General features: G+C 53.4%; 9 protein-coding genes across 9 annotated transcripts; 6 read left to right on the top strand and 3 right to left on the bottom strand.

Moving 5' to 3' along the window:
- Positions 1-15: 15 nt before the first annotated feature.
- On the top strand, positions 16-1,987 carry NCS54_00230200 (Transmembrane 9 superfamily member; the record flags this gene model as incomplete). The annotated part of the gene is made up of 2 exons (XM_053147904.1): positions 16-1,870; positions 1,920-1,987. The coding sequence occupies 2 exons, from the start codon at positions 16-18 to the stop codon at positions 1,985-1,987; spliced, it is 1,923 nt and encodes a 640-aa protein (XP_053003879.1).
- Positions 1,988-2,356: 369 nt separating this feature from the next.
- On the bottom strand, positions 2,357-3,446 carry NCS54_00230100 (Mediator of RNA polymerase II transcription subunit 4; the record flags this gene model as incomplete). The annotated part of the gene is made up of 2 exons (XM_053147903.1): positions 3,284-3,446; positions 2,357-3,231 (listed from the first exon to the last, which is right to left on the bottom strand). The coding sequence occupies exons 1-2, from the start codon at positions 3,429-3,431 to the stop codon at positions 2,357-2,359; spliced, it is 1,023 nt and encodes a 340-aa protein (XP_053003878.1). The 5' UTR covers positions 3,432-3,446.
- Positions 3,447-3,720: 274 nt separating this feature from the next.
- On the top strand, positions 3,721-4,544 carry NCS54_00230000 (Hypothetical protein; the record flags this gene model as incomplete). Its single annotated transcript, XM_053147902.1, has 6 exons — positions 3,721-3,732; positions 3,832-3,875; positions 4,003-4,056; positions 4,278-4,371; positions 4,430-4,483; positions 4,536-4,544. The coding sequence occupies 6 exons, from the start codon at positions 3,721-3,723 to the stop codon at positions 4,542-4,544; spliced, it is 267 nt and encodes an 88-aa protein (XP_053003877.1).
- A 607-nt stretch (positions 4,545-5,151) lies between these two features.
- Positions 5,152-7,489, top strand: NCS54_00229900 (Dol-P-Glc:Glc(2)Man(9)GlcNAc(2)-PP-Dol alpha-1,2-glucosyltransferase; the record flags this gene model as incomplete). Its single annotated transcript, XM_053147901.1, has 5 exons — positions 5,152-5,340; positions 5,393-5,481; positions 5,531-6,123; positions 6,176-6,313; positions 6,360-7,489. 5 exons carry the CDS (start codon positions 5,152-5,154, stop codon positions 7,487-7,489), a joined length of 2,139 nt encoding a protein of 712 aa, XP_053003876.1.
- Positions 7,490-10,129: 2,640 nt separating this feature from the next.
- Positions 10,130-11,029, top strand: NCS54_00229800 (Abhydrolase-3 domain-containing protein; the record flags this gene model as incomplete). The annotated part of the gene is made up of 1 exon (XM_053147900.1): positions 10,130-11,029. The coding sequence occupies one exon, from the start codon at positions 10,130-10,132 to the stop codon at positions 11,027-11,029; it is 900 nt and encodes a 299-aa protein (XP_053003875.1).
- Positions 11,030-12,410: 1,381 nt separating this feature from the next.
- NCS54_00229700 (Hypothetical protein) lies at positions 12,411-13,904 on the top strand (the record flags this gene model as incomplete). The annotated part of the gene is made up of 1 exon (XM_053147899.1): positions 12,411-13,904. One exon carries the CDS (start codon positions 12,411-12,413, stop codon positions 13,902-13,904), a length of 1,494 nt encoding a protein of 497 aa, XP_053003874.1.
- Positions 13,905-14,594: 690 nt separating this feature from the next.
- On the top strand, positions 14,595-15,516 carry NCS54_00229600 (RING-type E3 ubiquitin transferase; the record flags this gene model as incomplete). The annotated part of the gene is made up of 3 exons (XM_053147898.1): positions 14,595-14,683; positions 14,740-15,289; positions 15,343-15,516. The coding sequence occupies 3 exons, from the start codon at positions 14,595-14,597 to the stop codon at positions 15,514-15,516; spliced, it is 813 nt and encodes a 270-aa protein (XP_053003873.1).
- A 635-nt stretch (positions 15,517-16,151) lies between these two features.
- Positions 16,152-18,023, bottom strand: NCS54_00229500 (Hypothetical protein; the record flags this gene model as incomplete). The annotated part of the gene is made up of 2 exons (XM_053147897.1): positions 16,152-17,225; positions 17,274-18,023. 2 exons carry the CDS (start codon positions 18,021-18,023, stop codon positions 16,152-16,154), a joined length of 1,824 nt encoding a protein of 607 aa, XP_053003872.1.
- A 2,185-nt stretch (positions 18,024-20,208) lies between these two features.
- Positions 20,209-21,310, bottom strand: NCS54_00229400 (uncharacterized protein; the record flags this gene model as incomplete). The annotated part of the gene is made up of 2 exons (XM_053147896.1): positions 20,209-21,066; positions 21,122-21,310. 2 exons carry the CDS (start codon positions 21,308-21,310, stop codon positions 20,209-20,211), a joined length of 1,047 nt encoding a protein of 348 aa, XP_053003871.1.
- Between the last annotated feature and the right edge of the window lie 1,677 nt (positions 21,311-22,987).

Below are 22,987 nucleotides of genomic sequence, written 5' to 3'. Positions count from 1 at the left end.
GACCAACCCTTCAAGATGCATTTCAGAGACTTTGCGCCTTCAACGGCGCTTCTTACCTCGCTCCTAGCGGTTCCCCAGCTGGCCTCGGCCTTCTACCTCCCCGGTGTCGCCCCGACCACGTACAAGGACGGAGACAAGGTCCCTCTCTACGTCAACAGCATCAAGCCCGTCGCCGCGCCTCAAGATGCTCGCCTGCACTCGGTTGTCTCGTACGACTACTATCATCCCGCGTTCCAATTTTGCCAGCCCGAAGGTGGACCTCAATATGTGTCAGAGAGTCTAGGCAGCATTCTCTTCGGAGACCGAATCATGACCTCCCCCTTCGAGCTTATCATGGGCAAGAACGAGACCTGCAAGCCCCTTTGCGAGACGACGTACCCCGAAAAGTCCATCACCTTCGTCAAGAGCCGCATCGAGCAGGGTTACAGCTTGAACTGGCTGGTCGACGGTCTCCCTGCTGGTCAGCAGATTAAGGACCAGTTGACGGGCACTACTTTTTACAGCTCTGGCTTCTTGCTCGGCCAGGACGACGAGAGCGACAACATCCTCTTCAACAACCACTACGAGATCTGGGTCGAGTACCACGAGGTTAACAACGATGCTAGCCAGCGCCGTGTTGTCGGCGTTGTCGTGGAGCCCAGCTCCAAGGAGTACGGAGGCAAGGCGGACTGTGGTAACCACCAGCCCATTGTGTTCAATGGCAAGGAGAAAACGGTTGCCTTCAGCTACAGTGTTTACTGGCGCAAGTCTGATACCGCCTGGGCTACGCGTTGGGACAAGTATTTGCACGTCTTCGACCCCAAGATTCACTGGTTCTGGCTTATCGACACTGCTATTATTGTCGTCATCCTCGTTTTGACTGTCATGTCGATCCTGGTTCGAGCCCTCAAGAAGGACATTGCGCGTTATAACCGACTTGATCAGATCGACCTCGACGATTTTGGTGGCACCTCGGTCGTCGAGGATGGTGTTCAGGAGGATTCTGGCTGGAAGCTGGTTCATGGCGATGTCTTCCGACCCCCTCCTCGCCCTCTTCTCCTGTCCATCCTTGCGGGTAACGGTGTTCAGCTGTTCTGCATGACGGGCTGCACTATTCTGTTTGCCCTGCTTGGATTCCTGTCTCCCTCCAACCGTGGCTCTCTCGGCACCATCATGATTCTCCTCTACACTGTCCTTGGCTTCGTTGGTGGCTACGTCTCGGCCCGAACTTACAAGGCCTGGCAGGGTGAGGCTTGGAAGCTCAACATCGCCTTGACTCCTCTCCTGGTTCCCGGAATCGTCTTTTCCTGCTTCTTCCTTCTGGACCTCTTCCTTTGGGCTAAGCAGTCATCGGGTGCGGTTCCTTTCACCACCATGCTTGTTCTCGTCGCCATCTGGTTCATCATCTCCATCCCTCTATCGGTTGCTGGCTCCTGGCTTGGTTTCCGCGCCCCTGGTTTTGAGCCCCCTGTCCGCACCAACCAGATTCCTCGACAGATTCCTCCTGTGAGCACCTATCTCAAGCCCATTCCCAGCATGCTCATCGTGGGTCTCCTTCCCTTCGGTGCCATCTTTGTCGAGCTGTACTTCATCATCAGCTCTATCTGGTTCAGCAGGATTTACTATATGTTCGGTTTCCTGTTCCTTTGCTATGGTCTCATGATTGTCGTTTGCGCCGCCGTCACCATTCTGATGGTCTACTTCCTGCTTTGCTCGGAGAACTATAACTGGCAGTGGAGGTCTTTCCTCGCTGCCGGCATGAGCGGTGGCTACATCTTCCTCAACTGCCTGCTGTACCTTGTCACCAAGGTCAAGCTGGGCGGTCTTGCTGGTACTGTTCTCTACATCGGCTACAGTGCCCTCATCTCGTTCCTCTTCTTTATCCTTGCTGGTAAGTTGCCCGTCCTAATATCATTATTCACATCTAACATGACGCACAGGCTCCATTGGCTACTTTGCAAGCTGGTGGTTTGTCCGCAAGATTTACTCCTCCATCAAGATCGACTAAGCTGTCGCGTCAGTGGAGGTTCAGCAGAGACCCTGAAAATGGGCCTTGAACGATGGATAACTTATGACAGGGAGACGAGTGTGGCGTTTGTAACAATACATGTACGACCAGCGTCTGAATTTGCGATTTAACCTCGCGTCACTCCTTTGATCACGGTCAAGGGTCAGCCGGAGAAATGATGGCAGCAGGGCATGTGTAGCGATATCAGGTTGTTGTGTCGGCGGAGTAGATTTGTTTCATTTTTAGACGGGCAAAAGAGATCGGGAACGGGCCCGGTACAATTCAAATACGTTAGTTATGGATGAGGGAAGGCATCTCTTATTGTTTTCAGTTTCTATAGAGATCAAAATTTTATGGTTTGCTTTTGGTTCAATCGTCGTCATCGTCATCATCCAAATCATCCAGGTTGGTGAACTGGAACTGGGCCTTTTGCTGGGGAGGTCCAGCCGTGCTCTTGGTCTCGCCGGGAGCACCAGATGGCCCTCCGACAACGCTGGCTCGTCTCCAGGCCTCTTGTTCCTTCTCCCTCTGTCGCTCCCGCTCGATGCGCTGGCGCTCGCGGTCTTCGCGAATCTTCCTCTCGCGTTCTTCCTGGGCCAGGCGAGCCTCCTCCTCCTTCTGCTTCCGCTCCTCTTCCTCGCGTTGCTTGCGCGCTTCCTCCTCAACGGGATCATAGCCCTTGGGTTCGATGCCTTGCTCCATGAGAACTTGGTTGGAGGCCAGGGAGCCAGCACGGATCTTGTCCTCCTGGGGCCAGGGGAAGAAGAGCTGGCCGGACAAGGGATTCAAGAACTGGGTCCACCCCTCGGGGAGGTTGGTGTTGGCTGATGTGGTGGTCTGCTGGGTCGCGGGCTCCTGGGACACTTGCGGTGTACCATTCATGACGGCGGGACTCTGGACCTGCGACGTAGGGGGCGCCGAGGGCGTCATGACGGAGGCGTTTTGAGAGTCGGGCCCAGGTGTCTGACCTGCGGGTGTCTGGCCCTCAGGGGGAGAGGGTGACACGGGGTTGATGGTGCCCGCAGGCGGCATAGTGGTCTTGCTTATGCGACGAGCATAGTTGAGAAGTTCTTCGTAGGCGATGGGGTAGTTGGGTTCAGCTGAGAAGGTAGTAGCATGCGTCGTCACGATGTCCTTGCGCGTCGTTGCGAGGCTCGAGATGGTGTCGCGGATCTGGGCGTCGAGAGCTGCTGAAGACTCGCGGAGTTGCTGAATCCGTAGATAATTGTTCTGATGGGTTTGAACTGCACACATTTAGTATCAGGGCCAGGAAGAATACCGTCAAGAGAGACTTACCCTCTTCCAAGCCTTTGCTCAGTTCATTGTCAGCCGCATCGAGCTCTTGGGCATGCAACGTAGAAGGGTGGTATTTGGTGACAGAGTCAATCAAATTGGCAAGGGCCTTTTCCAGCCGCTCAAAGCGACGGTCAATGAAGGTATCCATCCCGTGATCCGTGCTGGACAGATCGTCAAGAGGAATTATTGGATGTGAAAGAGGAAGAACAAGAACCTCCAAGACGAGGCTGTAGGAGCTCCCAAGTCGGGTGGGTCACCAACTCGTGCTTTGATTGGCAGAGCCGCCCTTGAGCTTGGTTCAGGCCTGAGGCCAAACAAACCCGGTCTTTCCCGTCCGGCAAACTCGCGCAACCAAGGCCATTCTTTTTACGACGACGAATATCCTATCGACGAGCAATTGAACGACGCACAAGGCTTCCACCGCCCCACGAGTCAAGATGGTTTCCTACGTATGTTGAACCTCTCCCGCAGAGGGCGATTATTGCCTACCAATGGCCCTCGGCGTCTCAATTTCCATGTGCAAGTTTGGCTGACCTGATTCTCAACAGACTCCCATCCGCATGGCCGAGTTCAAGAGCGCCTACGGTCCCAAGTACGCCCTTCTCCTCTACCCGATCTACGATGCATCGATTGTCGAGCGGCTGCGTATCACGAGCGAATTGCGGCATTCGAGATTGATCGAGACGATTCAACGACGATGGCTAACACTCCAGCAATAGGTACCACTCTCAGCCTAACCTGGCTGGCTTCACTGTTCAGTCTGCCACCAGAATGTAAGTATTCTGTTCGATCCTAAAGCACGACCCTACCGCCGAGAACACGAATGCGAACCCGAGTCTCTCCCTTCCGTTCCTCCGAAACCTTGGATCAGCTCTCGCGACCGAGACGACCAGTATTGAGCTTCAATGATCGAAAGGGGCTTTGGAAGATGGGAAGAGCAGTCGTGTTCGAGGGGTGGATTGCGTCTTGAGAAGATGCTGACCGATTGTCACAGCGGCACCCGTCTGGCCTTCTACGGCGCCCCCGCCGTCGTTGGTGTCCTCCTCTTCGCCAACGGTATCCCCCGTGTGCAGCGCGACATCCTCCAGGTACGGCAACAGAACAGGCAGTGGCATCCTCTAATCGCAGCGCTGACTCCCTCCACAGAAGGTCCCCTTCCTCGGTGACTTCTTCCGCAAGGAGATCCACCCCGCCGACAACGTGAGTCGCACCTCGTCCGATGAAGCTCTCTCCCTGCTAACTCTGCTTGCAGCCCTTCTAAATCAAATGGTGGAATGCGGACGATAGACGTTATTCAGTGGCCCGTCTCTGTTGCGTGGGCGGCTCTGGTTGTACAAGATATTCCAATAGACGTGTTCTGAGCCTTGAATTTTGATGATTTGCTGTGAAATGTACGGGCTGTGATTGGTTGGCGGCCGTTGAGTCGCTGGTTCGGCTGCTCGCATTGCAGCCATGGCCCGAATGGGAAATGCTATTCTTGCAGCTGAATGCCTAGGTACCCAAAATACTGTTTCTCGATATATTGTGCCTATTAATTATGAGATATGATGTAATTCCTTCATGTTATAGAGCCATGTGCTGGTGTAACGTCAATTGATGACTTTAACCCCAATTCGAGACCAAGCGTCCGGGGCACAGTGCAGCTCACGATGCGCCAAGCACTGTCTCTCCTGCTCAATTAACAACTCCATAATCTCAATCTCTCAAGTCAATCCAGGCTTCAAGACATCCGCTCATTTTTCCACCCGCCTCACAACTAGAAGAGGTCTTTTTTTTTTCGTCTTTCATGTCATGATAACCTTTCATTTACTTCTACTTTAATTCTTTCTCTGTTCCCTCGCGTGCTGTTGTGTTGGACACTTGTCAACATGGAGACACAGAGCCTCTCATTTTGGACGGCTTCAAGCGGCCTGGTGGTGCTCCCTGTCTTGTTTTGTCTCCTCAGCAAGTCTAGAGGATCATTATCCTGGTTAGCTGGCTTGCTACCAGTTGTCCTTGCCGCCCTCTGTTTCTCCTGGCTCTACATCGTTTCGGCCGTCGTCCCAGAGCCCTACCTGGTGAGTTCTCATAGGTGACGAGGTAATTTCACACAAGACTAATCCCAGAAAGGATGAAGTTTTTCATATTCCTCAAGCGCAAAAGTACTGTGAGGGCAAGTTTCTGGAGTGGGACGACAAGATCACAACGCCTCCAGGGCTGTAAGTCTTGTCTGCGTACCCCTTTTCAACCACGTTAACAAAAAGCTAGTTATCTTCTTTCCCTCTTGATCCCAGGAGTAGTACGTCCGAATGGATCTCTTGGGGGCTATGTCTGCGATGCAAGCAGTTTGCGAGCTGCCAATGCTGTCGCCCTGATGTTGCTCGCCTATTTGGCTCTGCAATGTCGCCATCAGATTGAGTCGCGTCTGTACGAAGCGCACTCCTCGATACGATTGCGCGTTCATTCACAGTACGCACTTCACACCGCGTTCAACATTGCGCTCTTCCCACTCCTGTTCTTCTTCTCAGGGCTGTATTATACCGACGTGGCTTCGACAGCCGCTGTATTGGTAGCATACCTGAACCACCTCAGACGCCTTGGACGAGATCAGAGCTCACCCCTGAACGATCTCTTGACGGTCGTTCTTGGGGTTTTCACCTTGTTCTTCCGCCAGACGAATGTGTTTTGGGTGGTTGTCTACATGGGCGGCCTAGAGGCGGTTCACGCTATCAAGACATTGCGACCAGAGCGGGTTGACCAGCCGTCCATGTCCTCTCTTGTTGAACAGGTCAAGTACTATCTATGGAGGTACTCGCTTGGAGATATCCACGACCCTCCGCTGAATCTGCTCTGGCCAGATGGTGAGTCAAGTTCTCTAGATGCAGATGAACAAGTCGCTGACCAGGACACAAGAGGTGATCTTTTGCGTTCTAAGCCTAGGCATCGCAGCGCTCTGCAACCCTATCCGCGTCATCAGGCAGATCTGGCCATACGTCGCCGTCCTCGTATCTTTTGGGTCATTTGTCTTCTGGAACGGCGGAGTTGTGCTCGGTGAGTCTTGTATGTTATCTTGGTACTCACGTCTAACTGAAAGTAGGGGATAAATCCAACCACGTCGCCACCATTCATCTGCCGCAGATGCTCTACATCTGGCCTTTCTTTGGTTTCTTTTCCCTGCCTCTTCTCGTTCCTTGCGCCCTCCCCTTTATCAACGCCCTGATCCGAGTGATCCCAAGGAAGTCGCCCAGCTCTACCGCCACGCCAGTCGTTGGAACAAGAGTTGGCAAAGGGAGCAAATCTCGAAGCAGTGGTAGTTCCAAAATCAAGACACCCACCAGGGCTTCAGGAACTGGAGCTCCAGACACCACGCCCCCCGCTCTTTCGGCGCCCCTACAGATGGCAGACTTCATCTTCAACTCCAAGATCCTCTGGCCAATCTACATCCTCGCCACAATCCTTCTCTCTATCGCCGTGGTTCGGTACAACACCATCATCCACCCCTTCACTCTCGCCGACAACCGTCACTACATGTTCTATATCTTCCGGTACACAATCCGCCGAGCATCCTGGATCCGATATGCTCTGATCGTGCCATACACAGTGGCTCGCTGGATGACTTGGGACGTTATGGCTGGCTGTTCGCCCATGTTCTCCATTGGCAGCAGAAATACTTGTTCGTTTCGCTACATGGTTTCGGAAGAGGCGCCTTTCATGAGCAATCCTTTCTGGATCAGACGTGGAGCCTCGGCTCGGCAGACTGATGCTCCCTTTCCTGCGGTCATCGAGGAAACTTCCCCTGAGGCCCGAGCCGAGGAGCAGGAACTGAGCCAAGCTTTAGAAGAGGACCCCCTCTTGGCTTCTATTGAGCCAGCTTGCACATCCACGGGTCTCATTTTTCTACTCGCCACGACGTTATCTCTCATGACAGCGCCTCTGGTTGAGCCGCGGTACTTTATCATCCCGTGGGTCATGTGGAGGCTATTGGTGCCGGCATGGAGACTGCACAATCATGAACCTAACAGCTTGGTCGGAATCTTGATGTTGTCAAAGCTGAGGCCTGTGGTGATGGCTTTCAGGCACTACGATGTGCGTCTCATTCTGGAGACGGGGTGGTTCATCGCCATCAATGTCGTCACTGGGTACATCTTCCTCTGCAAGCCTTACTTGTGGAAGGCCGAGGACGGAACGTTGCTCGACGAAGGTCGACTGCAGCGCTTCATGTGGTAGTTTTGAGAAGGAATCATGCCCTTTTCATGCAACTGAGTCTGCAATAGACACTTTTTGGTCATTTAGGGGCGCATACCCGAATACTTGTGGGAGACATTTGTGCCCCGTGTAAAACCCCTCAACACGTCCCAACGCCGTAGCCATGACGCCAAAACAATAATGAGCCCGTAGAACCAATTCGTCCCATCGTCATTCGGTGATTTAAATCTCCCCGTTCTTCACCGTGGAGCAACCCAGATGCTCTATGTACCGTGAGGGCTCCTCCATGTAATAATGGCTAATACCAATCCCGAAAATCATTCCAAAGTAGACGCAAAGACATGGACGTTCCGTTATGTGGTCATCCCTATAAGCTCAAGCGATCGAGGCTTAGGCCGTCGTTGCTCCGCACGCGCCGAATAACGCCGAGCTTGAAGAACTTCTCCTCGCCTCCGGGTGTGCGACCGCCGATATAGAACTTGTCGGCACCTATCACATCTCGAAATCCCTCGCTGCTGCTATCGCTACCGCGGCGGCCCGATGAGCCGGGGATGGGTATCGCGGCGCCGTTGCCGGGGGATGTGGCGGCCGTCGTCGTCGGGCCGGAGGCGGGTGAGCGGATGGCGACGCTTGAGGAGGTTGTTTGGTGGTGATGATGATGGTGGTGGTGATGTGAGGACGAAGCGGCGGTGGATGTCGATGTGGTTGCTGAGGATGCTGCTGCTGCTGCTGCTGCTGCGGCTGTGGATGTGGTGGTGGTTGTTGCGTCGCGGGTGTGCTTGTTTGGTTGGTGGGAGGATGTAGAGATGGAGGGGCCTTGAGGGCGGAAGGCGGCGAGGAAGGAGGAGAGGAAGTAGGGGCGTTGTGAAGGCATCGTCGAGGAGTTGTAGAAGAGTGGGTGAATCGGAAGTCGAAGTCGGTGATGCACCCAAAGTTGGCGGAGTGACGATGCGGTCCTCGGCAAATGGCGATGACGCTGATGGGTAAGAGAGGGAGATTCAAGTCCCCCTCAGATGATGGACCGAAACAGGATTTCCTCTTGTCTGGGAGATTCGTATCTTGACGTCGGTGAAGCGATTGTCGGCGGGGTGTAGCAGATTAGACAGAGGGGGGGGGAGGGAAAGGTGAAGGGTGGTGGAGTTGATATTAATGGCCGTGGACCCTCTTGGCTCGTGGTCGGTCACTGACGTAGAAGGGATTTCTACAACCCCGGGGGGGGGGCAGAGTCTCCAGAGTGTGCGCCCGGGATTGTCGCGCTGTCGGTAAAACCCGGATCCCGGAGACGTAATGCAAATGGCAGGGTTGCCATAGGCTGAGAGGGCTCGAACCTGGACGCCGCTTTTAGGTGTGTGTGTGTGTATCTCCAACCGAGAGGGACGTCTAGACAGAAAGACTCGGCTAGGCTTGCAAGTTCTGAACAAAACCGTTGTAGGTGAGGGTTTGCCGTCATTGGGTGGACATGTGCGGTCGAGATTGCCTCGCCTCGAGGAGTCGCGGCTAACGAGGGTGAGTTGAGAGTGGTTGAGCTAATGGTTAGTGATGGAGGCTAATCAGCAAACTTGAAGCCTCGGTTGATTCTCAAGTCTCGAGTTGAAGAAAACGTGCTTGACAACTTGCAAGACAATCACCTCTGTAATCCACCTCTTTTCAATCCTTTTGAATCCCATTCATAAAGAAACAAGAGACCTCTCGAGTCCTCCATGATGCCTAGACACCCCGCATGCACATCCCAAGTAGGAGGGCAGCCTGGGCTCTTGTCATCGAAGATCCCTTCCAGTTCGAATCAGCAACGCGGCCGGCTCAACATGCCTGTTGCTTTCGCTTGCATCCCACGCTTTGGTTCCTGACATGTCGCATCTGATGAAAGCTTGAGCTCTGCCGATATCCTCCAGGTATCGATAGTTCTAACATCAGGGTCTTTACCTTAACCCACATGCAAGACATAGAGACCTCTCTAGCTCCCGGCCCACCGCAAAAGCAGCAACAAGCAACAGCCGACACACGGCGCTGCGGGGGTAGAGGAAAGCCAAGAGGCGCCGGTCCTCCGGGGGGACTTGATAAACTCGGCTCAAGGTCCGTCGCCTTGTGACGGGCTGTGTGGAGAAGACAAGAGTCGGCGGGGACCGTATCACAACCAACAAGGCCCAGCGCCTGAACATGATCTGATTTCTCGACTGTCCTGTCACGCCCTCTCCTCCCCCGCCCGATCGTCGATCGTTAATTGGTATCCATGACTGGCTGCGTCGGCAATCGATCGGATTTTCTTTACAGCCCGATAAATTGTTCCCTCTTTTATGTATCCCTGCTCCCTGGTCGTTGGTCGTGATTATCAGGTTGGATTGCTGGGGGACTACCCTGGATCTCCGAGACCTAGCAATGGCAGTCAGCATTTTAGCGAAACTCCAAGTGAAAATAAGATAGAGATGGATCTTGTCATATCTTGACATTTCCTTCTCTTACGTCTCAACTCAATTCTTCTCAATGTGAGACCGTAGAATCGTAGCTTTCGCCCATGTCGGTGAGCGTTCACATGAGACAGGCTGTTTCAAGCCACGCCAGCATGTCCTTGGCGTGCAGCTAAAAAACCCCCATCAGCCATCAAGAACGAGTAGCATCGTTCACTTCACCACACAAACTCACCGCTGTTACTCATCTCAAATCATGCCCTCCCTCAAGGCCCGGCTCATCAACTACTACATCTGGTGGCAGTTCAAGCCAACCTGGAGCTCCGCAGAGGGCATCAACAACCGCATCGCTAAGAGTCGCTTGAACCCCAGCTTCCGGCCGCCCAAGAAGCTCTACAATGACTTCTCCATTGAGGAAGCAGAGCGCTCAGGATATGTTGTCTATACCCTGACTCACAAGTCGGATACTCCCAAGGCTGCACGCATCCTCTACCTCCATGGCGGTGGTTTCGTCTTTGATATCACCTCGCAGCACTGGGAACTGGTTGCTCAGCTGGCGCGTCGGCTGAATGCTGTTGTCACCGTGCCCATCTACCCCTTGGGCCCTGAGACTAGACTCATGAAGATGTATGAGCTTGTGCAGCCTCTTCACGATGAGCTCGCCGGGGCTGACGACCCAACGCCCTTCTGGATGGTTGGCGACTCTGCTGGAGGAACCATGACCCTCGTCCTCACACAGAGAGCTCGTCTGGCTGGGAACCCAACAGCCAAGCTCCTCGTGCCCATCACGCCCTGCACGGATTCAACGCTCCTCAACCCGGACATGCACGCAGCCTCGCTCACAGACCCGTGGCTGGGTGTGGAGGGCATCGCCGAGATCACGCAGCTCATCTGCCCCGAGATGGACACCAAGCACCCGTGTGTGAGCCCTATCTACGGCGATCTGGCTCTCCCACCTATGCTGGTTTATGCGGCCGACCTGGATCTCCTGACGCCCGACACCAAGTTGATGGTCAACAAAGCGAGGGAGCAGGGCACCGAGGTGGAGTTGGTGGTCGGCGAGGGCATGGTGCATGTGTGGCCGCTGCTCCCCATCTGGGAGGCGCAGCAGGCTGTGGACAAGATGATTGAGTGGCTGGGTCAGGAGAGAAAGTGATATTTTTTTGGTGTTGGTGCAAGATGATGGAAGATGATGGAAGATGATACCCAGAAGAGACGCTGCGGCAGGTCTCTTATAGAAAGAGCTAGACGCTAGATTATACTACACTACACTATTCAAGCTGGAACGATTGTTGTATGATGATATTGATAAGAACCTCTTTTATCGAAAGATATTTCTTCAACTTTTCAGACATGTCACAAATAGTGAAATTGAGGCAGCCAGTTTCTCTGCTCGACTATAGCCCCGTAACTCGAAGTGGTCTTATATGACGTTGTATCCTGCCAGATAGCATAAAACAATCGATTCGCTGTCACCGTTTCGGAACATGTGGCACATCCCACGTATAGCAGCCGCTCTTTTCGAAACATGAAAGGATCCACAGAGCCACAAGATAGACGAGTTGAATCCCTGAAGCGAAAAGGAAGGGGTGACGTGCGTTTTTATGCCGACCTGTTGCAGGTTTCAGATACACGCCTTGTGCAGATCCGGAGAATGGGCACGAAGAGGTGTCAGGATACGAGATGGGGGCCTTGCGGTAGAGTGTCCCATTGGGGAGGGACTCGACGGGTATGCTGTGATACAAGAAGGACCCGATCCTGACGGCTGGGTTATTGATGTTATGCCTAATATATCTCCCCAGATCTTGGCCCAATCGGGATCCAGGAAGGGGAATCCTTGCTTTCGTTGATCCTCCATGACCTATTTCTGGATCAAGTATATGGGGTAGTGTTCGAGTTTGGTGCTTGTCCTGGTGCATGGTTTCCAAGCCAGAACGTCTACCACAACTGGCATGTTTCAGCCTTGACAGCGAACACTACTGGTACATACAGATAGAAGGACATCTGAGCTGATAGAGTGTTGGTTGAACGTGGCTCTGTTCTATACGGATCCTTTTCCTGCAAGGAAATCCTTGCCGAGAGATCAATACCATGAGACCGTCTTGGGACAGAGCAACACCAAGTTCCCATCCATCCTCTGAGCAGCACTGCCCATGACGTGTTCCCCACTGAACCTGCTCTGTTTTCCATGTGAATCCATATGATCATGGGCTCGTCGGTCCGTTCACACTGCCGTGAGGGTGAACGCCAGCTGCCAGAGCCGCATCGTGCACTGGCAGACGGGAGGACCCTCAGTTCTATAAAAAAAGACGAGGCATCTCCATGATTCCTCGACTCAACCGCACACATCATCGCCGCTCTTTCTTGGCCTTTTTGGATTCCTACTCTGATTGGCCGAGCGAGTCGCACACTTCATCACCCAACCCTCCCTGTATCTTGTTGTCGTTGGATCGGGGATTATCAGAACCACGCGCGGTCTCGTCTTGTTGACGATGCAGAGCTTTCTGCTCTCGCTGGGAGCACAGTGGACTCTCATCATGACCACGGCTCTCCTGGGTCTTGTCATGTTGGGAGTCGCCGCCTTCAACATCTTCTTGTACCCCTTCTACGTCTCACCCCTCCGCCGCCTCCCAGGACCAACCGACAATACCTTCTTTCTTGGCCAGACGACAAAGTTCCTCCAGGTCGCCTGGTTCCCGGAGCTCCTTTGTGAGTGGTCTCGCTCGTACCCCGAGGCCCCTTTTATCCGCTACCTGAACTTTGCCAACTCGGAAACCCTTTTTGCGAACACCATCGAGGCGTACAAGGAGATTCTCCAGACAAAGAGTGCCATGTTCGTCAAGCCGGGATTTGCAAGGGACTTCGTTCATGAGATCGTCGGAGACGGACTCCCTTTCATTGAGGGGAAGCTTCATCGTCAGCGTCGTGCGGCCATCAGCCGCCCTTTGTCAACCCCACGCCTCAAAGCCTTCTTCCCCGTTGTGCAGAACAAGGCCGAGCAGCTCGCTCAAGTCCTCTCTGAACAGCGAAACAGTGTTGGGAACGTTCAAGTTGAGACAAACATCTGGAAGGCGGTCCTCGATGTCATTGGCCTCGAAACCTTTGGCCTTGACCTCAACCACCTTGAGGCCGACCAATCCCCTCTGTTCAAGGCATTCACCAACATGATGCAGCCGTCTCTGATTGGCCACATTGTCAACTATCTCAACTCACTGGTCCCAATCCGGCAATTTCTTCCCATTGAGGAATGTCGAGAGCTTGTTCAGTCTTGTACCCAGGCTCGAGAGTTCATCATTGGCATGATCGCTATCAGACGCCGGGCATTGGAGAAGGGACATGTTGAAGAAACGCAAGAACCCGATACCCTCCAGTGTCTTCTCGACTATTCCGACCCCTCTTGGGACGACAATTCTGTAGTCGAATATGTCCTGAACCTCTTGATCCTCGGGCACGACACGACAGCTTGCTCAATCACCTGGGCTCTTCATGAGCTTTCACGCCGACCCGAGTGTCAACAGCGTCTACGCAGTGAAATCATTGGCTTCGACAAGACTTGCCCATCGCCCGACTTTGGCGACATCGACAAGCTCCCATACCTGCACAACTTTGTGCGGGAAGTTCTGCGACTCTACTGCGCCGTCGCCATGGCACCGCGCCAAGCCACCCAGGACGTCGAGATCGCTGGCGTCTTGCTCCCCAAGGGGACCGTGATCCAGCTCTCGCCAGCCGTCATGAACACGCACCCGTCAATCTGGGGCCCGACAGCCCAGACCTTTGACCCGGACCGCTGGGACAACCTCGAGGACACGGCGGCGAGCGCCTACGCCTTTGAGACGTTCCACAACGGGCCACGCATGTGCATCGGCAAGCAGCTGTCGATGCTGGAGATGAAGGTGATGCTGGCCGAGATGGTGCGCCGCTTCCGCATTGAGAAGCCGCTTGGTTTCGAGGATAGACCGGTTGAGGTCGCGGCGCCGACGTTTACGCTGCGGCCCAAGGAGAAGTTGGTTTTGCGACTTGTTGAGCTGTGAGGGAGACAAGTTATCGAGTATTGGATGAAGGATAGACTAGAATATACAGAGGGGCTCGCGCCAGCACTAGAGAGTGCGAAATGTCTTGATGTACGATTAGACTAGAGCCGAGCTCGATAGGTAAGAGCTTTGATAGATAATAATTAGAGCAGATTGTGGTAATTATAACTTGTTGGTTCGTTGGATGTGACATTAGAAACTAGGCCTGTTCCTGGGGATAGTCCACTAGTCCACCACCTGGGCAAAGTGGCATGGAGGCACCCCCACCAAAGTCCCCTATATCTATCTTCCCCCGCGTCCTCATTCTCGAACTTTCTAGGGCACCCGCGCTTAGAAATCCAATCATGGCCGCGCCTCCCGGGGGAAACGGGTAGTTGTAGGCAGGGTCTCGTTACTTGGACGTTTGGCATCCAGCTCCTACCTAATCATATCTCGTCTCTTACACAACGAACAGCCAGCCTCGTTTCGTTTGTTCGGCGCGCGGGGTTTCCCCTCTTGCATTATTGCTTGCTGCACATCTGACCTCAAAGCAGCTTATTACTTCTCTTCTGATCGTGTTATTTCTCTTCTCGTAGTGTATCTTTCATAGCTACTTCTTGCTTCTTCACCGAGCTGTCCGGATAGAGCTCCTTTGAATTACCCCCACCTCGGCTTAACACCCAACCGATCCACCACGAGACACCAGTCACCATGTCAAAGTCGATGCAATTGAAGGAGGAGGGCAACAGATGCTTTCAAGCAGGCGACTATGCCGGCGCCGATAGCCTCTACTCCAAGGCGTGAGCTCTCCAGGCGCAAATATACCCTTCTCCTTCCTCTGACAAAGCGAAACCAGCATCATCGTCGACCCCAAGAACCCGACCCTCTACACGAACCGCGCCTTTGCCCGCCTCAAGCTCAACTACTGGGACTCTGTCGTCACCGACTGCGAAGCATGCCTGCGGCTCGCCCCCGATAACATGAAGGCACACTACTACCTCGCCCAGGCTAAACTCGCCCTGCGCGACTTTGACGGCGCCCTCGAGAGCGCCCTGCGCGCCCACGCCATCTGCGCAGAGTCCAACGACCGCTCCCTCGCAAACGTCACGGCCGTCGTCCTTCGGTGCAAGAAGGAGCGCTGGGAGGAACGTGAGAGGACACGCCTCCGCGAGACCAAGGACCTGGAGAGGGAGGTCATTGAGCTCCTTGGCAGGGATAGGGACGCTATGCTGGCGGAGACGGACGACGGCATGGAGAAGCAAGAGATTGAGGAGGAAACCGCGGCAAAGATTGAAAGAATGAAGGAGATATTCGAAAAGGCGCGAGATGGCAGCGAGAAGAAGCGCGAGGTGCCCGACTGGGCGATCGATGACATCAGTTTTGGTATCATGGTTGATCCCGTTATCGTGAGTCCCCTATCCCCTGCACATACCCAACATCGACCGCTAAATATCTACAGACAAAGACTGGAAAATCATATGAGCGCGCCTCCATCATGGAGCACCTCCGACGACATCCCAGCGACCCTCTTACCCGTGAACCCCTCCACCAGTCGGAGCTGCGACCCAACCGGGGCCTGAAGCAGGCCTGTGATGAGTTCCTTGAAGAGAACGGTTGGGCTGTTGACTGGTAGAGAGTCCAAGGGGGCTATAAAAAGGAAGAAAATTGTATTGGATGCTGAGCAGCGTTTTACTGAAGGGCGGCCTTTTGTCTTTTTTTTGAATCATATTTCTAATGCTTGGAGTCTGGGGCAAGCACAGCATTGGGGAATCTTGCTGCACTGCACGTATTGCTTTTGCATTGCGCGGAGTTCTGGAACAAAGGGGGCGAATTCTCTCAGACTACATGAATTACTAGACATCAATGAGATCATGTTACAGCGTTGTTGTGTTCATCTTCACATGCGTGCTTCTCGTATTTTTCACCAAACAAACAAAGGGGCTAGGCTAATAATGCTAGATTATCGTGATACAGCTAATCTTGACTCATGACGCGTTGCTATCCTCCACCAACTGCCAGATCCCAACCCCCGTGTCCCGTAGCAGCTCTGCGTGTACAGGGCAGTTCATCAAAGCTTGCGCTCCGTCCAACACACGTGTCTATACCTACCATACCCAGGAGTGACGACAGTACACAAGCGCCACGTAATCCATGCCCCTGAAGCGAACAAGTAACGGGATAGATAAAACCAAGAAAACACCCAACGCCAGGCATATGCAATGAACCTGAAAACGAGACCTTCATGTACTGTTTTCGCCTTGACCCCTCTCAGAGAAACGCGGGGCCACGGCTGTCCTCCTTGACAAGCCCTTGTCTCTCTTCTTCAGTGGGCTCTTCAACGCCAGACGTGGATCTCGATGAGTGAGGCCGCCGGAAAACATTATGGAAAGAGAACTGGCGTCGAGTTCCGCTCATATTTCCACCGTGCGGCGGAGGGGTCGGAGGAGCAAGGCTCTGGTTGCTGTGAGACGAAGCTCCCCGATACTCAGTATCCTGGCGATCAAAGACGTGCTCCTGGGTCTGGCCAAAGTAGGCGTCTGACTCATCGTCGGGCTTATCTCGAGGAACAGAAATCTCGGTCAGAGGAACAGGATGCATGGGACTCCGGGCCTTATCGTCAGAGTTGTCTTCCTCATAGTGTCGGCCAGAGAAGTTGGTAAAGCCCCGAGCTCGGCCACGGATCGTACCCGCGATGCTCGAAAAGATGGTGCTCCGGTCGTTATAGTCGTCATCTTCGTCGTCCGAGGGGGGGAAGTGAGACATGCCCAACGGAGGGTGAATCCTGGGAGTGGAAGGCGGTGGTGGTGCATGGCGACCAGAACTAGGGGGCGGCGATGGTGCGGTTCTTCCACGCGAACTGACGGTGCCGGACCTATAAGTCATTGTTCTCCTTCTTCTCAAGCCATCCCATTCCCATTCTGCCTGTTGTCCTTCCTCAATGGGGTCCATTGCTTCCATCCTCTTTTCCTCGTGTAACCTCTTGAGCTCATCTGCCTCCATTCTTAGTCGTCTTCGTGAGATTTGCCGTAGGATGGCGGCAGTTCCACGGATGGCATCGGCCTTTGGATCAGACTCTGGTTGCTCCTGTTCGGCGATGGTTTGAATCTGGTCGAGGTCGCCGCTGAAAACGGCTGCATCTGGAACATCCTTGGCTGATTTCGAGAGTTGTAATAACACCACTCCGGAACATATAGTTAAGAAACCCAACACAACTGTGACGATAGACTGAGCAGTGCCCTTAAAGCCCTGGAATAGGATGGCCGAGGTGATGATTGTCGTGCTGGTAAAATAGACATAGTAAGTGGGGGTGACGATAGAGGCGTTGAAGATGTTGAGAGCTTTCTGTAAAGGAGTGAGCAAGTGAGACACCATGAGACACGGGATCCATACATTGAGGTAGACGATTTCAGTCAGCAATGTGATGATGATAAAGACGAGAAGTACCCAGAAGAACCACTCCTTGTATTGAGGCTTTCCACGGATCCACGCAAGGATACCAGCGCCCAGGCCCTGAGTTGCGACAACACTCAGGCCGCCGACCCAGCTGCAGATAGAGATGTAGACCAGCATGTTCTTATTACCCCATTTTGGCCCAGCCCAGAACGCAGCAATTACGGAACCGACAACGATGACACCAGCATAGGAGAGGAAGCCGGGGGTGATGAAGTACTTTTGCATCTCCTGGATATTGTTGACGCTCGTGCCGTGAGGAGCATTCATGACAATGACGACGGATCCGACGATGCAGAGAAAGCAGGCGACCTTGCCAACCATGCTAAGACGCTCCTTGAGGAAGATGGCGGACAGGACGGCGCAGATAACGACGGAGAGTGCGCCGAGGGGCGTGACGAGGATGGCATCCGTGAAGAGGTATGCGGCAAAGTTGCAGATCTCTCCAATGATCATGAGGGTCATGCCTCCCCACCAGTAGGCGTTCTTGAGGTAGCCATATCCTTCACCGGGGGTTTCATTGTACTTTTCGTTTGCGCGCAGTAGGCCGAACTTTTTGAGGACGAACGAGACACCGATGAAGACACCAGAGGCGACGGCGAGAGCGATACCGATGAATTTGTAGACGGGGGGCTTTTCGTCGTTGCTGCTCGATGCTCCTCCGCTTCGCTCGTAGAGATCAAAGTCCATTGCGGGAATGGACTCGTCAAAGGATGAGGAAGGGGAGGGAGAGGAGGGAGAGGGAGGAGAGTCGGGGCGGAGATTGGGTTAGGACCACATGTGCGACGGCGAAAGCTAGATCGGTTGCGGGAGCGACGAACAAGGACTCGGAATAGGACAAGTCGTAGGGAGCTTAGGTTAGGTTCGAAAAGTATATAGCGAGAAGGGGTAGTGTAACGGAAAAGAGAATCAAGGTGAAGCGCAAGAGCAGCAAAAACAAGATACGCAGATACAGAACAGAGGAGAAGAGACTTGGAGGCAGGATCTGGAAAGAAACCTGGAAACGTCGTCGCACCCAACCCCAGCTTGTGATGAACGGATAGGTGGGCGCTCCTGAGACACGGACGGATGCTAAACAAGCGTGGGAGGCGGAATGTACAGGTACATGGGCTTCTTACGCCCCCAAGCTCGCAACCACAGGGGCTCCTTTAGGCGCTGTCTGCCCAGGCCCGGCCCCGCCGCCAGCTCCAGGCCCTGTACCGTTCCGCCGGGCGGAGATCTTAGCGCCTGCATCGGTTCGGCGTGAAAGGTGCCATTGACAGCCCGAACCCGAACAAGAGGCGCCCAGGGAGCCTAGGAGTCCAGGACTCTGTTGAGCGGGGCAGTAGCTATTGCGGATGGTTTCACCGAAATGCCGAATCCATCAAGATTGCTTGCCAGGCCAGTTTCAATCCAACCCCGTCCTATTGGATCCATCGTGTCGCCTGCGCAACGGGCCTCCCCCTCCTGTCAGCAGATGGGATTGCTTATGGGCGTCAGCCCCCATGCAGACAGCCTGATCAAGCTGTAGAACGACCGCATGTTGGCCGAATGGGCGTTGTCCTGCCTGAGTCGAGATGCTGGCAGAATCGTGTTAGGGTCTACCGCGATCAAATCCTCTACCTGCCCAACACGGCAAGCTCCCAGCGCCGTTGTCAAAAAAATCTACATGTACAGGTACATGTTCCTCCGCCACTTACACCACGTACCAGTAATGACGACGAATCCACCTCTTCCATGGAAGATCCCGACTCAATTTGGAAGCATTGCGCATCTTGTGAACCAAACACTCTGCTTTCGTCTTATTCCTTGAAACAGAGACACACAAGAATATCTGTCTTGTCGTTGATTCTGCCTTTTTGGCTGTCCGTCTGATTCCTCATGTGCGGCGAGGCATAATTCGCACACTTGCAGCTGCATGCTTGAGGCTGTACACTTCGAACACCTGCAGGACCAGCTGAACATGAATGTCTTTAGCCAAAAAGATGGTGGCTGAATAGGCCAACGCGGACAGGACCCTTCCTTGGCCAAGCACACACAAGCAACGTGGGGGCTGCGCTACCACGATCGAGACCTTGGCGGCGCCGTCTCTTTTGTGTGTTACCGGCCGATGACAACTCTGCGAAAGCTTCTCCGAATTTCATAGGAGATTGGAAAGATCTGATGGAGCGGAATATTGTCAATCTTCCGCCCCCCCGAAAGATCCGGTAGACTTGCCAACCAGATTTTGCGTTGCAACTCTACGTGTGGATGACGATTCTCTCCTCCCCCTACAACCCCTGCCCTGGTGCTATTTCTGTCAATTGTGGGTGTGCATTGCCCTGCTGCGCGCGACTCAGAGCGTCTCGCCTCCACGCACACCCAACACGCGTGGTGTTTCAGAGCATGTCTCTGCGGTCGATTCAAAAGAGATCAATGAGAGGGCAAAGCTTAAATCCTGGGTGGGGACGGGTCCTATCGCCTTGGCATTTGGCAAAGACATGTCGATCCAAACAAAGTGGTTGTTGATGTTGTTGATGCGAACTTGGGTATCACTGGATTCTTGGCCAATGCTCAAGACTATTCGTTGCCTAGCCAATCCTGATAATTTGGCCAATTGTTCCAATTTGTGTAACAGTCAATCAAACATGGCAAAGTCACATTCACGATAGCCGATGGCAACGGTTAACCGCCAGCCTGATTGATGCAACCTTGAGGCTTGCATCTGCATGGCGTTCAGGCAACAGGACAAATCAAACTAGATTATAGATAAATTCAAAAAAGATTCCGCTAATGCAATGCCGTGGTTGTCGTCCGTTTCCGTTACATGTGGGTATCTCGATCTCATGTATGCTCATAATCCATCCTGATTCTTCCATCCCAACATATATTCCTCCTCTTGCCAGATCAATCTGCACTAACTACTGTCCATTGAAACCACCTCGTCCAGCCACTTCCGTACTCTCTCGTTCAGCGGGATCTTTGTCTTTTCGTCAACCTCCTTGATCAGACTGGCCTTGAGGTTTCCCCTGGGCTTCTCCCTTGCGGGCGCTGGTGCAGGCGCAGCGACTCTCCTGGCAGCTGGCTTAGGTTCGGCTTTCTCCCTCACAGGTGCAGGCACCGTTCTCCTCGTGGCCACCTTGGGCTCGGGCTTCACCTCTGCCTTCCTCTCTGGTTGCTTTACCGGGGTCTTGAACGGATCCGGTGGTATATCCCTATGCGTGATGCGTTGAACTCTACCCCAAAAGATCATATGCTTTTCCGATGGAGTACCAATGTTGTATCGGACCGCATCACGCGGGTTCGCCAGAGTCACGTAAAAGACAATGTTGAACTCGTCGTCCGATGCCATCTTGGAGTACCGGATGCCCATATCAAAGACGGCCTTGGCGACGTCCAGAGCGCCGAGCTTATCGCAATCCAGTTCCTCGAGAAAGGTCTGCGCGACAGGGCGAGCGTACGTGATCGGGGCCTTGCGGAGTGCAGCCTGAAGTACCGGGTGTCGGTGTGAGTTGTCGGCACTCCCCATCGACGTAGGCATCCAGTTCTTCGCCTCTGGCGGGGTCTCTGGTCGTTTGATCTCTTGCGGGGGTGGGGGTTGGGGGTGCACGGCGGGCGTAGGGTCTATCCTCTGTCGCTTCTGAGGTACTGGAATCTGCGCATCGTTGCGAGGGAGAGTCCTTTTCCTGCCAGTAGGTTGAGGTTGTTCGACTGAAGAGGGGTCCTCTTCGTCCTCTTCCTCGTCCTCTTCGTAGTATTCATATGACGTCTCGTACTAGGGTTCATTAGTCCGAGGGTCTTCGGGGGCCTTGACGCAAGTTCTTCCATACGCTGTTGGAAGAATCTTCTTCTTCTTCTCTGGCCTTCGCAAGCAGAAGGGTCGCAAGAGCAGCCAGCTCATGTCGCTGCTCGATGAGTATCTCTTCGTGGATGATTTCTCTCATGACAGCCTCGCGGAACTGCTGGTGCATAGCCATATTCGCAGGATCGGGTTGAGAGCCACGCAGGTGCGAGTTCATGTTCAAGTCAGTGGATGGCGATGTTTCCGGAGGAGGATGTCAGCTCTGACGACGTCTTTATCAGCTCATGGACTTGCCGTCATTTTTATTCCTTTGCCCGAGGCCGACAAGCCCGAGGTGCCAGCAGACCGAAATGTGGAGAGCGGCAGGGCCGTGACCAATCATGACGTCTTGCGACGGATAAGAGGCCCGTCTAGAATCCTGGGCATGACAGAGGGTTCTTGGAGATCCTTCGTTTTTCGTATTGATAGAGGCCGAGATCCATCGGATTCGCATTCCCCGTACGGATACCGTCTTCCATCGGATGCCGATATCATTTCCCAGACAGTAGGTATCCACATTTTAGGCTCTGTTTCCCATGCCCAACTTTGGCCCGGACTCTGCAAGATTTGAAAGTGGCTTCCGAACCAGGGACAGGGTCCTTCGGGGTTTAACTACACCGTACCGCCGACTGAGCATATCTATCAAGAACTATGGGATCTGAAAGGCCGATGAATGCTTACTGAATGGTCCAAAGGCCAGCCACAGTTGAGAGCTCATCCTGCCAAGGCATAGAGTGCCAATTGAATGGCAGAGGTCAGATCTTGGGAGACCCGCTGTGCTTGGCGGGTTTGCTGATTCGATACCGCACAACTCAACCAGCGCCGTATGTTACCCTCCCGAGCATAGGAAGCCAGTAATGCTCGGTTTAGATAAGGCTTTCGGTTAAAGATAACGAGCCTTTACTCAGTATATATGCTTCAATTAGGCCTGTTATCGATTCAGTCAAGTGGTATAGTTAGCAGTGACAACAGACCAAGTTGAAATATACATAAAGAGGCTTCACAGAGCCTTGTTTGTCTACAAAAAAGAAACTGGGCTGCCGAATTATATATGGCAAATAAGCGCCTACAGATCTTACATCTGGCCATCCGACGACAGCCTGATTGTGCCAAGTGAGCTGAAAACCTGTGCCGAGGATCGACAATCCTTTAAACGCCGTCCCTTTTACAGGAGGTTTCAGGATTTCAAGTGACACCAAATATCTTCGCTTCTCATTCCTTCCCTCGCTCCCGACTTGGGCTATACTTTATAGTTTCGTTCATTGATACCCTTACCTATCGGAGTCGCGTCAGAACCGCTGTACTGCACTCCTTTAACCAACTCGTACAACACTCGTTCAACCGACTTGTACAACTCTCATTTAACAAGATTCTGCCCAATGGCACATTAAATCGCTGCTGAGCTTGCCAAGGCCGTTCCCGAATGCGTGAGCGGGTGCTTCAACATTGGTGTTGCTGCAACTGGCTGTGGAGAAGATGACTTTGACTGCTGGTGTTGCGATAAGGATCATGAGACTATCGTTGATACAATGAGCGAGTGTCTGGATAACCGTGAGAGGAAATTGAAAGAATCATGCAGTAAAGATGAAATGTTTCGTATGTCCCTCTCCCGTTTGTGAGGCAGAGTTGCTTATACATGCACCAGAGATGGAGAATAGTTACTGGAAGATCTGCGAGCAGTACTGGGAAGCCTACGGGACTGCCACAGAGCCGGCGACGAAATCAACATCACTGCCAAAGTCGTCGTTGACTTCATCATCGCGAGTCTCATTAATCACCTCCACTGCCGAGCTACCACCGAATACCATGAAACAATCCGAAAGCGAAAATTCAGACGTATCAAGAGAAGCGAATA

This window comes from Fusarium falciforme, chromosome 2 (assembly GCF_026873545.1).
Source record: "Fusarium falciforme chromosome 2, complete sequence".
Lineage (NCBI taxonomy): Eukaryota > Fungi > Ascomycota > Sordariomycetes > Hypocreales > Nectriaceae > Fusarium > Fusarium falciforme.
Note: the sequence above shows the minus strand (reverse complement) of the source record. Positions and strands in the feature narration are given on the sequence as shown.